At 35.3% G+C, this 15,214-nt stretch overlaps 1 protein-coding gene across 2 annotated transcripts in view; it reads left to right on the top strand.

The window, feature by feature from the left end:
* Arhgap15 (Rho GTPase activating protein 15) overlaps positions 1–15,214 on the top strand; it is a 639,204-nt gene that overhangs the window by 20,784 nt on the left and 603,206 nt on the right. For both annotated transcript variants that reach the window (XM_013030066.1, XM_013030068.1), the window contains exon 2: positions 6,362–6,540. In XM_013030066.1, coding sequence (XP_012885520.1) covers positions 6,376–6,540 — 165 coding nt within the window. In that variant the 5' untranslated portion in view covers positions 6,362–6,375. The remainder of the gene's footprint in view (positions 1–6,361; positions 6,541–15,214) is intronic.

Genomic DNA, 15,214 nt, shown 5'->3' with positions numbered 1-15,214 from the left:
AAGCCCTCAGTGGTAACCTATGTCATGCAAGAATTTTTTCTATTTGGAATATATATTTATATATGTATGTATGTATATATACACACATGTATGTGAATGCGTGTGTACAACTATGTGTATCAACCATCTAAAAAATCTGAATCTCAATGGAACTATTATGAAAGCAAATTACCATTTTAAATTCAAAGTTAGTTAAAATGTCTTCATTTTTTTTTTTATAATGAGAAGGAAACATAAAGATTGCTCTGCATTGGCAATTTGGTAGTATTTATATTTTTGACATTTTATATCAGTCCCTAGCAATAATATTCTTTATATAAAATACAGAGAGTTCTACTTGTTTATCAGTCTGATTTACTATGAGATACCCACAATCCAGCAGCCCTTAGACAGACTGTTGAAGATGAGTTAGATGATTTTTTTTAAGTAACATAGGACCCATGCATTCCCTTATTTGCAATAACTAGTATATGTCTGAGACAAGCAGAAATGGTCAGATAAGGTGATGTTAGGCGAAATGAACCCCAAGATAAGGATTCAAATGTTCTTTTTTTTTCTTGTGATTGTTTTAACATATTTATAAGATGATTTCTTTTCTGCTTTGTATGTCCCTCCTCCACAATATAATCGCTGTTTTTACTGTATTTGATGTTGGTATACTTTGTGGAAGGGAAGGGAAAAAACAAATTGTTTAAATAGGGATACAGGCGGACCCATTGCAACAATGAGATGTACAAGACGTTATATCGAAAAACGAACATTACAACTTTGGTGGTGGGGGGACAGGGATGGGAACTGAGGGGAAGGGGAAACAAAGGAGGAGGCAACAATGCTTGATAAGAAATGTACTCATTACCTTGCCCAAGTAATTGTAACCCCTCTGTACAGTATTTTCACAATTAAAAAATATATACAAAAAATAATAATGATACAAAAACTAATTTATAATTAGATAATATGATTGTACTTCAGAAACTATAATCTGCTTAAAGTACAGGTGCGAATGTATACGTGCATGTATATATACATAAATATATATTCATAAAAAAGGAACAAATCAAAAACATTTTCTATCAATGCTTTGATAGCATTAGTACACAGTTTGATAAGAGGCTGAATAATAATCTCATCTTGTGATAAACTATACACAGGCAATGGCTAATTTTCATATGTGTTTTCCTTTATATATTCACCAAATGGTTATTATAGATATTATTGCATTGCCAAGGAGCAGGAGCACAGGAACATTTATAAACCACTGATTAGGAAGAGTTCCATGACATTTAATGGGTATGGCTGTACTGTGATATTTCATCTCCATCATCTCTGACAGACTTTCTTTGGAATTCTGGTTACCTTACTGTTGCATGCATAAGTTCCACTGTCTATGGAATCTATAATTAAACTAATGATGTGAAGGACGAGGCCGTAGTGATCTGAGGCTGCTTAGAACAAGCTGTGGCAGATTAGGCCTGAAGCTGAGTATTCCTGGGTTTCCCTCTGCTTCATTCTGCAGTGAAACTACATCATACATAGAAACTGCATCATAGAATCCTTACTTTTCATACCATAAAATTTTCTGAGTATTATCTTGCTTTTAATATTGTTGATATAAAAAGAAATGTCAAAAATCCTGTTTCAAACTCAAAAGGGCAGGCTTCAGAGCTTCCATGCAATTAAACAGTGAACCAATAATTAAGAAAATAGCTATGAAATTTAGGATTAGATAGAATGTTATGAGCACTCTTATTTGAGTGTTTGTAGGCTGAGTGGAGAAATTAAATGCAGGATACCACTTAGTTACGTGTGTTGAACAGATCTAAACTTGGTGTGGCTCATCTGAAGGGCACATTCATCTTGTTTCCTGTTTTTAAAACAGGATTGAAAGTGGAACTAGTGCAACATCACAAGCTATTCTTGCTCTTTGCTTGGTACATATACAATTAGGAAATGTGGGGAAATAGTGAGGCCAGGCTTAAGTGATTTATATTTAAATATTTGAACTCATTAGACATTTACTGGTTCTCTGAAACACCTCCCATCAGAATACAAATAATGTTTTAAAATTACATTTAAAAGTGACTCAAGTGGTAGGGTACTAGCCTTGAGCTGAAAAGCTGAGGAACAGCACTCAGGCCCAGAGTTCAGCCCCATGACCCGCAAAAAAAAAATTACGATAAAGAACAGTGATGTTGATAAATGCCTGACATGTTCAAGAAAGAGCCATGGGAAACTGAACAGACACACACAGTAAATAATACCTAAGTTGTTAAGACTTGTAGTTAAAAGTTAGCCTGAACTTACTAATTACATAGAGATAAACATACACTAATGTTGTTGACTTTATAATCAATTCTACTAGATTTACAAAACTGAGGGCTAATAAACAATGAGAACATAGATGAAGTAATAGAATGTGATTTAAAATATATTTGAATCATTTGGAAAAATGAAGAAAGAAAAAGATAAAGTTGATACAGATGTTCCTGGAAGCATAGCTACTTCTAAGTGCTGAGAGAATAATCTCAGGATGTTCTGCTCTGCTCTGCTCAGGAGATGAATCTGCTCTTTTTGCTGTGTGTCTAATTATATATATATATATATATATATATATATATATATGTCACCTTTAGTAGAATAATAACCATTTCACTTAATACATCAGGGTTATCTGAGTAACACACAACTCTTATATAGGGCATAAGGTAACATCACTTGCCTCTCTGAACCTCATCATGTGGACATCATATCATCTCAGAGCAACACAAGAAGGATGGTATATATGGCAACACAAGAAGTAGAGTGAATATGGGAGGGGGAGGGGAAAGAGGAGAATTTTGTGTAGAGTATCTCCAGTCAAGCCTGATAAGAGACTGTAATAATTTTGCCTCTAACAGTAACATGTCACTAGGTAAATTGTGGGCTGAATGTAAAGTCAATATAAAAATGTAACATTTTATTTGACATGGAAGTTTGTACTGATGAGAAGGAAGTAACAGTTCCTCTATCTAGCACATGCTTGACCTGTGTTCTTGGTCAGTAGGTAATGATTTTCCTTTGGTGAGTCTCCTACTAATATTATAAACACACTATACTTAGCATTTGAATCTATTGAGAAATATGAAAGATCAGCCATGTATACAGTCTGAGAAGAGCCATAATTTTCCAAAACAACAGTTCTAGAAAATGGTAAAAAAAATTCTTTATAAAATCAACTTAATATTCATACATATTGAAAGAGCATTATGCATCCCATTCGTTATTGCCTTACAATTTTTCTGCCTCAACCTCCCAAGTGGTGTACTTACAGGCATGCCTCACAACTTTGTACAAAGTACAAAAAAGAGAAGGCATTTTTAGTATGCATGTATGCCTAGGAAAGATCATTATAATCAAGATAACAAACATATCCATCACTCCCAAGCATCATTACTTTTAGAGTAATTCAACCTCATTTTCACCTTCTCTCTAAGCAACCACCATTCAGCTTTCTGTCATGTTAGTTTGTGTTTTACAGAACATTATGTAAGTAAAATCACAGAATAAATATAGTATGTATGTATATATATGTATGCATGCCTCCATGTATGCATGTATATATGTGTGAGTAGCCCAGCTTGACACTGAACACCAATCTAGTCTTTCTTTCTCAGACTCCTGAGTGCTCAGATTACAAGTCTGGCTAGGATTCTTGGTTCTCTTTTTTTGTCTTTGGCTTCCTTCACTCAGCAGAATGAGTATGCAATTCTACATGTGACTGTATATATCAATAGTCTGTTCTTTTTCATTGTTTATAGTTTTAAAAAAGAGAATTTATCCCTATGGGCCACCTTTTTGGAATAGCACACCTCATTGTGTCAACGGTATTGGGAAAATTATTACTCAGGCCAATCTCCATTTTCTTTCTTTATGAAAATATGTGTTGAAGCTGGATATTAGTGGCTCTTTTCTGTAATCGTAGCTCAGTCAGAGGATGAAATCAGAGTATTATGGTTCAAAGCCAGTTCTAGTGGAGAAGTCCATGAGATGCTAGCTCCAGTTAGCTACCAAAAAGTAGAGAGGAAAGTGTGATTCAAGCAGTAGAGCACCAATGGAGCCAAAGTGAGGACCTGAGGTCAAGCTCCAGTATTGCCAATAATTACGTAATTAAATACATAAATAAATAAGGCTTCAATGTTTATTTTGTGGAAATCTTGTAGAATTTACAGCATGGGCACAATCCTTTTAACAGAGCAAATAATAAAGACTAATTTATTTTTAAGCTGTCATTCAATTGCCTATTACTAATTGTGAAGTAATATTTTTCCTATTTTAATACTTGTTTGATACTAATTGTAATGTCCACCTAGATTGACTATTGCTACAATTTTAGGCCCAGTTCTACTCCCAGGACTATTATTGTTTTTTCCTTAACAGAGGATTTGATATGTGTGTTGAGGGGGCAAGGGAGGGGGGCTGTATGTCATCTTCTATATCTGGGTTTATTACTGAGTATGCATGAATCCTAGCCAGGCTTGTAATCTCAGGAGGCTCAGAAAGGAAGACTAGATTGGTGTTCAATATCAGTCTGGGTTCAATGTCAGTCACACATATATACATGCATACATACAAACACACACACACACACACACACATATATCCATACTATACTTATTCTGACACATATATATATATATATATATATCCATACTATTCTTATTCTGTAATTTTACTTACATAATGTTCTGTAAAATACAAACTGTAAATACAAACAAAGCTGAATGGTGGCTGCTTAGAAGATGAAAATAAGTTTGAATGACTCTAAAAGTAATATCGCTTTAGGAGAAATGGATATGTTTGTTATCTTGATTGTAATGTTTCATAGGCCTGCTATAAACATGTATACTATAAACTGAGTTTATTAATTTGTCAAGTGTTGTACTCTTATGCCCAGTGACCAGTGCACATAGTTCATATAAGTAAGAACTGGAAGCTTCGTCAGTGCAGGAGGCGATCATTTTATAGAAACTCAGATGCTGTACTTGCATTGCAAACATTATGGTTTTTAAGGACCTTAGTAGAGGACAGTTGGAGAGGGTCATGTGTATGAAGTACAATATAATGCTCCTCCTCTGAGGTTACTATAGCTCAGTTCTCTGTTTAATTTTTGCCAAATTATTTTTATTATTTTTCCTCACTGCTGCTCTCTTCAAGTATGCTCACCTTGCATTTTCTCATCTAAATAAGACTCCTCCTATTAAATATATGTTGTACATAAATAATAAATTGTTGATTTCCTTTGCATTGATATTTTTATAAACACAGGCAATTAAACATTGGAATCTAGTTCAGTAGGCAGGCATCTGTGGACCAAGGAATTTAATTTCCCTTTTGTGGATATTAGAAGTGGAGTAGGGATGGATAAATTTTTGCTTTGCTCTGACGCTAATTCAACTCCTTTAAATTTGGTATGATTTGTACAATTTTTGTTTCCATGAAAAGTATTGGTAGTGAGAGTAGAGTAGACAATAGATCAAGTTGTGCATGAAGAAAGTAGAAAATGCTGAAACAAGGATATAGATTGACCCATTGTAACAATGAGATGTACAAAGCACTATGTTGAAAATGAACTTCACAACTTCAGCTGGGGTGGGGCGCAAGGGGGAGGAGTTGGGAAGGTGGGGAGGGAAGGGATAGTAGGGGAAAAACAAACGAGGGGGTAACAATGCTCTCCTCAATAGGAAACTGTAACCCCTCTGTACAGTATTTTTGCAATAAAAATACTTATAAAAAGAAAAGCACAATAAAAATAAAGAAAGTATAGTATCCTAAAGGTGATTAGAACAACATTCCGGTATGAGGAAGACTGCTATTAGAATTAACAGGATTAGCCAGGTGATGGTGGCTCACGCCTGTAACCCTAGCTACTCAGGATGCTGAGATCTGAAGATTGCAATTCTAGCCCCAGCAGTAAAGTCCAATAAACCACTCCGAAAACCAGAAGTGTCGCTGTGGGTCAAGTGGTAAAGTGCTAGCCTTGAGTTGAAGAGCTGAAGGACAGCACCCAAGCCCAGAGTTCAAGCCCCACGACCAACCAAAAAAAAAAAATTAACAGGATTACGAATTACACAGATTATGTCTGTACTGTATGCCTAGAAACATTTGAAATACTGTCATAAATACAGATACCTACCTTTGGATGTGACAGTTGCCAAAAGAACAATAGTTTCACTATCTTCTTATGTGCTTCTCAAAGATGGGAAGACACTTTTATTTAATTTTCATATTCTAATTATCAATAATGACATATGTTCACCAAGAGTTAGTTGTTCATCAAAAATGTATATATTTTGACTCATGTAATGTTTTTATATCCCTTCAGGAAAACACGGTAATATGCAGAAATCTACAAGTGCTGATACCTCCGTGGAAACACTGAAGTCCACCCACCAAGGCTCCGAAGCTGTGCAAATGAGAATCAAAAACACAAACAGCCACCATGACAGGCTGAGCCAAACTAAATCCATGATTCTCACTGATGCTGGCAAAGTCACTGAACCTGTAAGTCAACACTCCAAATTCTACACATTCCTTTATCACATAGAATTTATATAAAAATCTAATTAGCTTTGTTTTATTTGTTTTTCTAATATGCATGAGAAAACTGTTTTCATTTTATCTTGCTTACTTATAGTCATAATAATATCCCCAGTTACAAGAGAAGAGCTGGGTCTAATCCAGAGTGATAAAGTGGATTTGGAGCTAGGCTGAAGAGCACCTTTGACTCATTTTAAGAGCCTATACTATCATGCTTCAGTGTCATAAAAATAATGAGGTTGTGCTAGCATGTGGTGTTTGTACTTCCAAATACAGTACATCACTTTGAAAAGCCAGAGGCTAAAATTAGCTAAGAATGAACTGAGAAAAAAAAAACTAAAAAAAAAATGTGCAAATCTCTTCCTTGAAATCTCCCAATAATATAGCATAGTGAAAATTAAGATTTGATTTAGAATGAGCTTAAATGACTGAAATGGTGTGGCTATTTAAGGTTTGGAGAGGAAGCCATTTTGTCCCGATAATGTGTCATTAAGAAGATTTGAAATAAAATAGTTAGAGATGAACTCTATTGCCAATTGTGTCCCTGGCCCTGCACGCATCCTGAGCCACTAAACCCACTGATTGCTATGAGTCTCCCCTGGTTAATTTTATCCCATAATGGTGGTAACTTGCAGCTGAGGCCATAGGATGTTACAAAATTATTTATGCAATGTTAGCCACTCTTTTGGACCCCAAGTCTATTTTGTTTCTCAGTGAAAGCAAGAGCAAGAGCAGGAAATAGGTTAGCTGGGGACAGGCTGTGAGTCCTAGTCACCCTGCAGAAACTTGTGAGTTATTGAGTGTTCTGTTAATATAGTAAGGGCCTATGAAATATTCAGCTCCCTGAGTAATTAAATGAGATAAACTTGCTGAGTAACATGTAACTAATTATATGTACTTGCCTTTTTTACCTCCAATTTCAAGTCAAAATCAACCCATAGCAATTTCAGGAGTTTAGGAAATACATGAGTTTAGTCATTCATTCCTCAGGTGTTGTAGATAATTTTACATGGCAAAGGCAGTGATTATATTGGGTGAAGAGAAATACATTCTCAGATAACTGATGGAGAAGGCATCTTCCTTTATTTACTTTCTCATTTTAAACCATTGTCTACTGGGAGGCACAAGAATGTTAGCTGCCTTTACTGTTAAAACCACTAAAATGTTCCCCAGCTATGAACTTGAGACAGTGGTTAGGGTAAATTATTGGTGTCTCTATATGTATTATCAGCAAGAACCATACCTTTGAAAAAGTTTAAAAGTTAAGTATATTTAATGATGCCTAACATATTTTATTGGCTGTGTTTAACAAAAGGCACTATGCCGCAGTTGTTTTTGACAAGCATGAAAACATCACAGCATGAGACTGCAAAAGGAATTATGGAGAGAAATTACAAGTGATCCATCTCTCAATGAATTATCCACCTCAATAGCCTGCAGAACTCAGCTACCAATTAACACCTACTTTATTACATGTTGGGATGTACTTAATAACTTTCATGTGTTTATGCACTATTACCTTGACTGATGCCTCTTGTACAATTAGGCATAATTGGCATATCAATATGCAAAAGTTAAAAGGATTAACCCTCTTAAAACTAATGAGCATTTCTGTATCCAGCTGCTAAATGAGACAAAATTAGCATTTTTCACTTTTGGGCAGGATTTTATCATGCAGTTTCTCATTGTTGATATTACCTTGTTACATAACTTTAGTTTGGGGGGTTGTATGCTGGACTGCTAGAGAATAAGAGTTTTCCAAAGTTAAATGAGTTATAATTATCTCAGCTTTTGTTTCCGCATTCTTAGCCTGGGCAATATGTATTCCTTGATAAGGAACAAAAATAAAAGTTACTTTTGGTTATGTGTGCTCAGTGCATAATTATATAAAAGGGGTATTTTAGTGAGAAGATGTCATTTCACTGAGAAAACTTGGCTCAGAGATACTGTATTGAATGCTTGCCATGGCACTAATTTTCTTTCTGTCTCAGTTCTTTTCATCTCTTTTTTCCATGCACAATTTTCTGACTAGATACTGACAGAATGTAAAGTATTTTGGCATATTTATTCAAACACGCCTGTTAAAGTTATCTGTTCAAGCTAAACTAAGAGCTTGCTTTTTCAAAAGTTGGGTGATAGGGTGAGGTCAGAGGGGAGATTTTGAATTTAGGAGAAATGGAAAGAGATATGTTCTAAGCATGCATAATCATGTTCAAATGAAGCACACTTTATGGTAACAGAGACACGTGTAATTTCTGCAGGGAAAAATGGTTAATTACAGAGCCTACATATTATGCATGCTATATAATAAAATGTAATAAAATGATTATACAAAAATATAAAAGCTATGTAAGTCTAATATGGATGTACTGATGATATAAGAACACAAAAATCTGATATTAGAATCATTATGATTTAATTTCAAATCATAGTATAAAATTCTCCTATATATCATTAAAAAAACCTCTAAGTATCCTAAATGAAAAGTATTTTGAAATGCCAATCTAAGCACTTATACAACTCTAAACTGCAGAAGAGGTGTATTTACTTGTAAGGAATTTTATTGATCTAAATATTTAAAGAAGCCTTTCAATAAAACAGGTGTGGAGGTTGTTAGTATTTTGTTTGGTGGTAGGTGTTCATTTCCTTTAAACACTAAACATTATTTCTATCTGGTAAATAAAATCAATCCTCTTTCAAAATTCAAAGAGGGTTCCTTACTACCTTGGGCATGTCGGAGTGATGGGAAGTTTGGAGCAGAGGGATGTGGTTTACAAGAAAATTGCCTGTCCATAAACAAGATGTAGAGAGCTCCATTCAATTGGTAAGGAAGCTCTCTGGTCTCAGTGATTTGTTGTCCTGTCCTGAGCCTGAGAGTGAGACCTTTTAAAGGTGGGTGGCTTATTTACCAGAATGTGCCAAACAGAAATGCAGGCAGTTCAGTGCCAGTAACTGAGGCATATGAAGGGTGCCTGTATAAGGCTAATAATGTGCAATCCAGCAAATAGCTAATGCAAAAGATTTAACATGCTTTGATGTTATTTATAAGAGGGATGCTCCATCCTCTTAGACAGTTTAGAATAGATATTAATGAAGAGTTTAAATAGCCCAAATCAGGAAACTGCAGACACAGAATTTGCAGGCATGAGCAATTTCAGTATTTAATGCGGGTGTCGTAAGCAGCAACATGTATGAATATTCACTGCTTCTCTCTTCTAACCCCACAGAAAGGCATTGGTTCATTCATGCCCATTATCAACAAAAAATATTGTTTTTATTGGTATTTAGATAAAGACTTCGTTCTAGCCCTTCCCAAATATTATCATCTAAGACTCCTTTTGCCTTCATTAACAGAGTGTGCTTGTTCATTTTTCTTTTTAATGTTGTATCAGGGAGAAGAGGAAACAATTTTCTTTTGTTTCTTATTTCTGCGATTATAGGATACTTGCCAAAGTTGTGGCTAGCCAGAAAAGCAGACATAAAAATTGCTACTAAAAATATAAGCCTTCTGTTGAGCAGAATTTTTGAGAAATATTATGAGATTGTAGAGCTTGTCCATGTTTGCTTCAAATCAACCTTATAGTGAGGTTTGAGGCTTTGTTTGTATAAATTGTCCTGAAGTGGATCCTGATATTTAATTAAAATGACACTAAATCACATTGAATTGATAAGACTTGGCATCTCAAACAAAGGTAATTGCCCGTATTGGTTTTGTGCAAAAATAGCACTGCTTGGAAAATGTGCAGCCAACACAGACTGTCAACTCCATTTATAGATCAATATGTGAAAACCATTGATCAGGCAGGCATGTGTAACAGTAACACTTTGCATTTATTTGTTGTTTTTATACCACATTACGGCTTACAGGATTATAGGCTTCCTAAATATTTTGACTTCCTCATAAATATATGATCTGTTGCATGTTAATTAAATGAGAGTCTGCAGCCATTTCTAAAATTGTTTTTAGTTTGATGATTTCCTTTTATTGCTGTGGATCATATGATCTGAAAAAGGATTAGTTTCCTTCTGCACAGAGATTATTAAAGCTTATTTTAATGTGTCCTATTTAGTGTAAGACATGACTGCATTTTTTGCTTTGAAAAAATATAGATACACACAATTATTTTCTCTTTACAAGTAGCTTATCTTTTTTAAAAGTATTATATGGGCATTCTCAGCGCTCAGAGTAGAATTATTTCCTGATGTATTTTGTACACCCTGTAGATAATGGGTCTTCTTGATTTCCCTGATAGAACTTGCTCTTTCTCTTTATTTTTATTTTAATCTAGCTCTGGACTACAGGCATCTGATGTAACATTATGCACAAAATAAACTGATCATCTCAATTAAATTCCAGCGCACACACAAATATAATTTGAATTTTCTTTTTCTGATTTGAAAAAGAAGCCTTATGAACTATTCTTATACACTGCATCCAGCAGTTAAATCTTTCTTATCTCATCAATGTAAGGACAGTGTTTTGTTCCTAATCTTTATTGGACTATTGTAGATGACATTTGTAAGCCATTTTGGTTTATAGGAAAAGCTGGAGGACAGTGAAGTGAGACTCTTCATAGATCCAAGACTCTGATATGACTACACAATAATGTGTCTTCCACTACAATTTTCTTTGTTACTGAGAGGTCAATTCTGTTGAGAAATGTTTTTATATCCCCTATATTATATCCTCTATATACATCAGAAGTGCTGCTACCAAAACAATGTTTAGCTTTACAGTAAATATTGTAATGAAATACAAAACAAGGTTACAAATAGAGCAAAAAATCAGTCACAGTGAACAAACATACAATTTAAAGATTACTAAGGTAAGTAGTCTAGTGTAGGCCAAATCTGCAGGAAAATAGATGAAAAAGTTTGTTAGCCTGAATTTTGACTTTTACATGATCTGCCCCCAGGGGAAAGAATACTCAAAAACCTCCTTTTCTTGTCCTTGCTACCCTATGCCACCTCATGCTGTGAAAAATCTTTAACTGTTTACCAAGCACAAATTGGACTGCTGAAAGAGCCACAGAGCTGACCATGGCATTGTAGAGTCTAAACCTCACAGAATGAGCCAGGGTTTTCAAATTCACGAAAAGTCCCTCTTCTATTTCCATTTTAACTTGAGCATAGCTAAATTTGTTTATAATCTCCTACTGATTAAACATGGTGCTGAATGTACATGAGATACATTTTTTAAGTTAGTCCTCTGATTACTAATTTGAATCCAAAACTCTAACCTTGTTAGCATCTGGACTTATTTCCATAATAACAACCCCTTCAGAACCTACAAAGTAATGAATAATTGACAACAAATGAAATGTTTTGATAGTTGTCGGCACAAAGCATGTTTAATGTTTTGTGTTGCTTCCTAGCTAATTATGTAGATGACACATTTGTCAGACCTTGACTGCCATTAGAAACGTGTTTCCAGAGGGGAGAAAAACAGGCTATTCATAGAGTAATTAACTAGAATGCTCAATGACCTGTGAGAGATTCAAATCGCTGCCAGTTCAGACATTGTTTTGTTACAGAGCAGAGGGGTAATTAAAATTCCAAATTACAGTCCTATGATGGAGCATTTGTTTGTTGACAGTATACTCTTACTCTAGTTTGTTAATTCTTTTTTAAATTGCTTCTAATCCATTTTATAGCTTTAGGAGTTCAGTCTTTGAATTTACTGACAACTAATATTATGGCAAATTGTACTTCAGTGGAGTGCTGTGTGCGTCCTCTTTTCAAAGGAGCACAAGGTGGTGAGTCGCACCCTTCCAGAGACTGATATATCAGGTGCTGTCGCTAACAGAGAGCAAGCATTTTGTTAAATACTCTGTTTTCAATTGCGCATTAGGGAAAATATCCCAGTGGAAAATATAGAAAAAGAAAAAAGGAAAACAGTGAGAAATAACCAAAAAGAAGAAATGAATCTAACCCTTACAAGAAATGATTGATAGAGAGCTCTGGTACAGGAATTAGGAGAAGGAAGCTAGAGGTCGGAGAGTGGGATTTTGGCATAGAGACTATAGTAAAGAGTTTAGTTGAGAAAATGTAACAGTGTAAAGGAAAGCTCCCACTTCTTGTTTGGAGTGGAGGTTTAGGCAATCATACCTCAATCTCAGGTTAGTGACAAATTTCAGCACAAAAGGTATCATCACTCTGGAGAGTTTTCAAGGAAATAGCTGAAGAGTTTGCAAATCTAGAGGGCTAAAATAATCCCAGAAATTTCAGCTCCAGTGCAATATTGCTGAAAGTGAGAATATAGTTTTATTAAAAAGATCTGACAGAAGTCACACGGCTTTTGATGCAGGCAAGCTGACAGAAGCATCCAGAGAGCACTGATTATCCCGAAGTCACTGTCAGCTAGGATTGATTTTCACTTTCTCCGTTTATGTAACGGTTCCTGTAATACAGCTGACCCCGAGTCACGTTACCTTGTCATTTCTCTGCATGGATCAAGAAGAGATGAGCTGAAAATAGCTAGACACTGACCTTGAACTTGCCAGAAAAGTGAGAAGTGACAGTGAGGTTTTCTATAGTTCATGTACGACTAACGCATGCTGTTTTCAGTCGAGTTCACCATAGCAGCACAAGGGGGCAGAGCAGTACTAGGGATTACAGGTAAAAGAACTTGAGCAGTGTACAGCCTGAAACACTGATGGAGAGCCAGAGGTCTGATTTTTTTACCTCTTAGTGTAGACATAAAGGAGAATTACTGATGAATCAAAATCTCAGGTCCCATGATGTTCATAATCAGTAATCTAAAATTGTACATTCTAATTAAACGAGCTTACCTAATACTCCGAGTGGCAGCAACCATCCTTTTCCACTAAATTATTTGCAGATTCTCTTATTTTATTCATAAAATACTCCTCAGTCTCAAAATAACTTTGAATCATAGTCAATGTTATAAAGAGTCCTGTAGCAAACTCCCAGACATATTACTGTAGGTCCTAATCTATAGGGAGTCAGGAACATTGTTCTTTTTTCATACTCATCAATGATGAACATCCCCAAGCTGTGATTGGGGAATGTTATAAGATAAATAAGGAGTTAGAGAAGAGTGCTTGTCATTGGATTCAAGGGTATCTACCCCTTGGACATGCTTATTCCATTTTCAAAAATACCAGTTAGAGATTGTCATTATAGGTTTGATTACTCCAAAACCGAATGCTAAGTATTGTACTTTGTTAGCATTTCCTCAAGCTAACTCATTGCTGTCCTGAGGTTAAATATGTCTTATGAAAATCAACCAATCAATTCACCAAGTGTAACAGAGAACTAATACAGGTTCAGTAACAGAAGAACAAACACTGACTCACTTATTTCCCAGGTTGTAAATGCCCAACTTAATGACACAACAACATCTTTGAATGTGTGCTACTACATAATATTTCTGTAAACTTACATACTGGACAGTTCTGTGTGGCTACACATTTAAAATGCATGTGCACATACACTTTACATATATGTAGATATGTGGTATGAATAAATATCTACATGTTTTATCTATAACACAGATAAAGAGATGGGTGTACCTAATGTATATTTGATCTTATTTTACATTCCAGAGGAAAACATACACGTGTAGGACAAGTAGAAAAGGTCAAAAGCTATATACATATGACCATATAAGATGATGTTAAGTGAAATGAACCCCAAGGTAGGGACACAAATATCTTTTTTTTCTCCCTTGCTATTGTTTCTAATGTATTTATAATGTTCCATGTGTTTTTTTTCTTTGTATGTTCCTCCCCTATAGTATAACCCCTGTTTTCACTGTATTTGGTGTCCGTGCCCTGCATCTTATATATACACTTCTCTAATTTGGGGAGGGGAAGGGAAAAAACAAAATGCTTAAATAGGGATACAGGTTAACCCATTGTAACAATGAGATGTACAAGACACTATGTTGAAAACAAACTTTACAACTTTGGCAGGGGGGCAGGGGGAGTGTATAGTTGTGGAGGTGGGAGGGAAGGGATGGTAGGGGAAAAACAAACATTTAACTGTAACCCTTCTGTATGGTATTTTTACAATAAAAATCGTACAAAAAAAGATCTGAGAAATAAGAATTTGTATGTTTCAAGAATGGAATAAAAGAGAGATCATTGTATTGCCAAGAAGGCAGTAATATACTTAAAATACCTGTGCCATCAAGAATTCTGTAAAACCTAAAGTTTGGCATCTAGTAGAAAAGAATTATCAGTGCTCTGACTTAGATTTGACATTTGAAGAGGCTGTATATCAGGGGATGTTGATGAATTTACAGCTATAAAATTGACGAACACTGATGTCTTTGAAGACAGTTCTGAGGAATAGATGTATCTCCAAAAAGTCAACAGTGACTTTGCTTTCTTGCCCCTCAGAGAATACAGAAGACCTTCAGGTACCTTCTCCTAGGGGGCAGGAACTCATCCCTAAACACTTGATTAGCCTTCACTTCTGAGGCCATAGCCAACATAAAGGTGTTGGCTCTTTAAACACTTCCCCCGAGGTTTTGTGGGGTTTTTCCACCTTTTTTCTTTTCCCTCCCTTCTGTGTGTAAGGCTTTTAATAAGGGACTTAGTCCCTGATGTGTTCAGATTTGGTTTATTGTTACCATCTGTTTAATTACCCTCTCAGGTTTGTGTTGGAAGCA

Source organism: Dipodomys ordii, unplaced genomic scaffold (genome assembly GCF_000151885.1).
Source record: "Dipodomys ordii isolate 6190 unplaced genomic scaffold, Dord_2.0 Scaffold126, whole genome shotgun sequence".
NCBI classification, from domain to species: Eukaryota; Metazoa; Chordata; class Mammalia; order Rodentia; family Heteromyidae; genus Dipodomys; species Dipodomys ordii.
The sequence above is the reverse complement of the archived record's forward strand: the minus strand, read 5'-3'. Positions and strand labels throughout refer to the sequence as shown.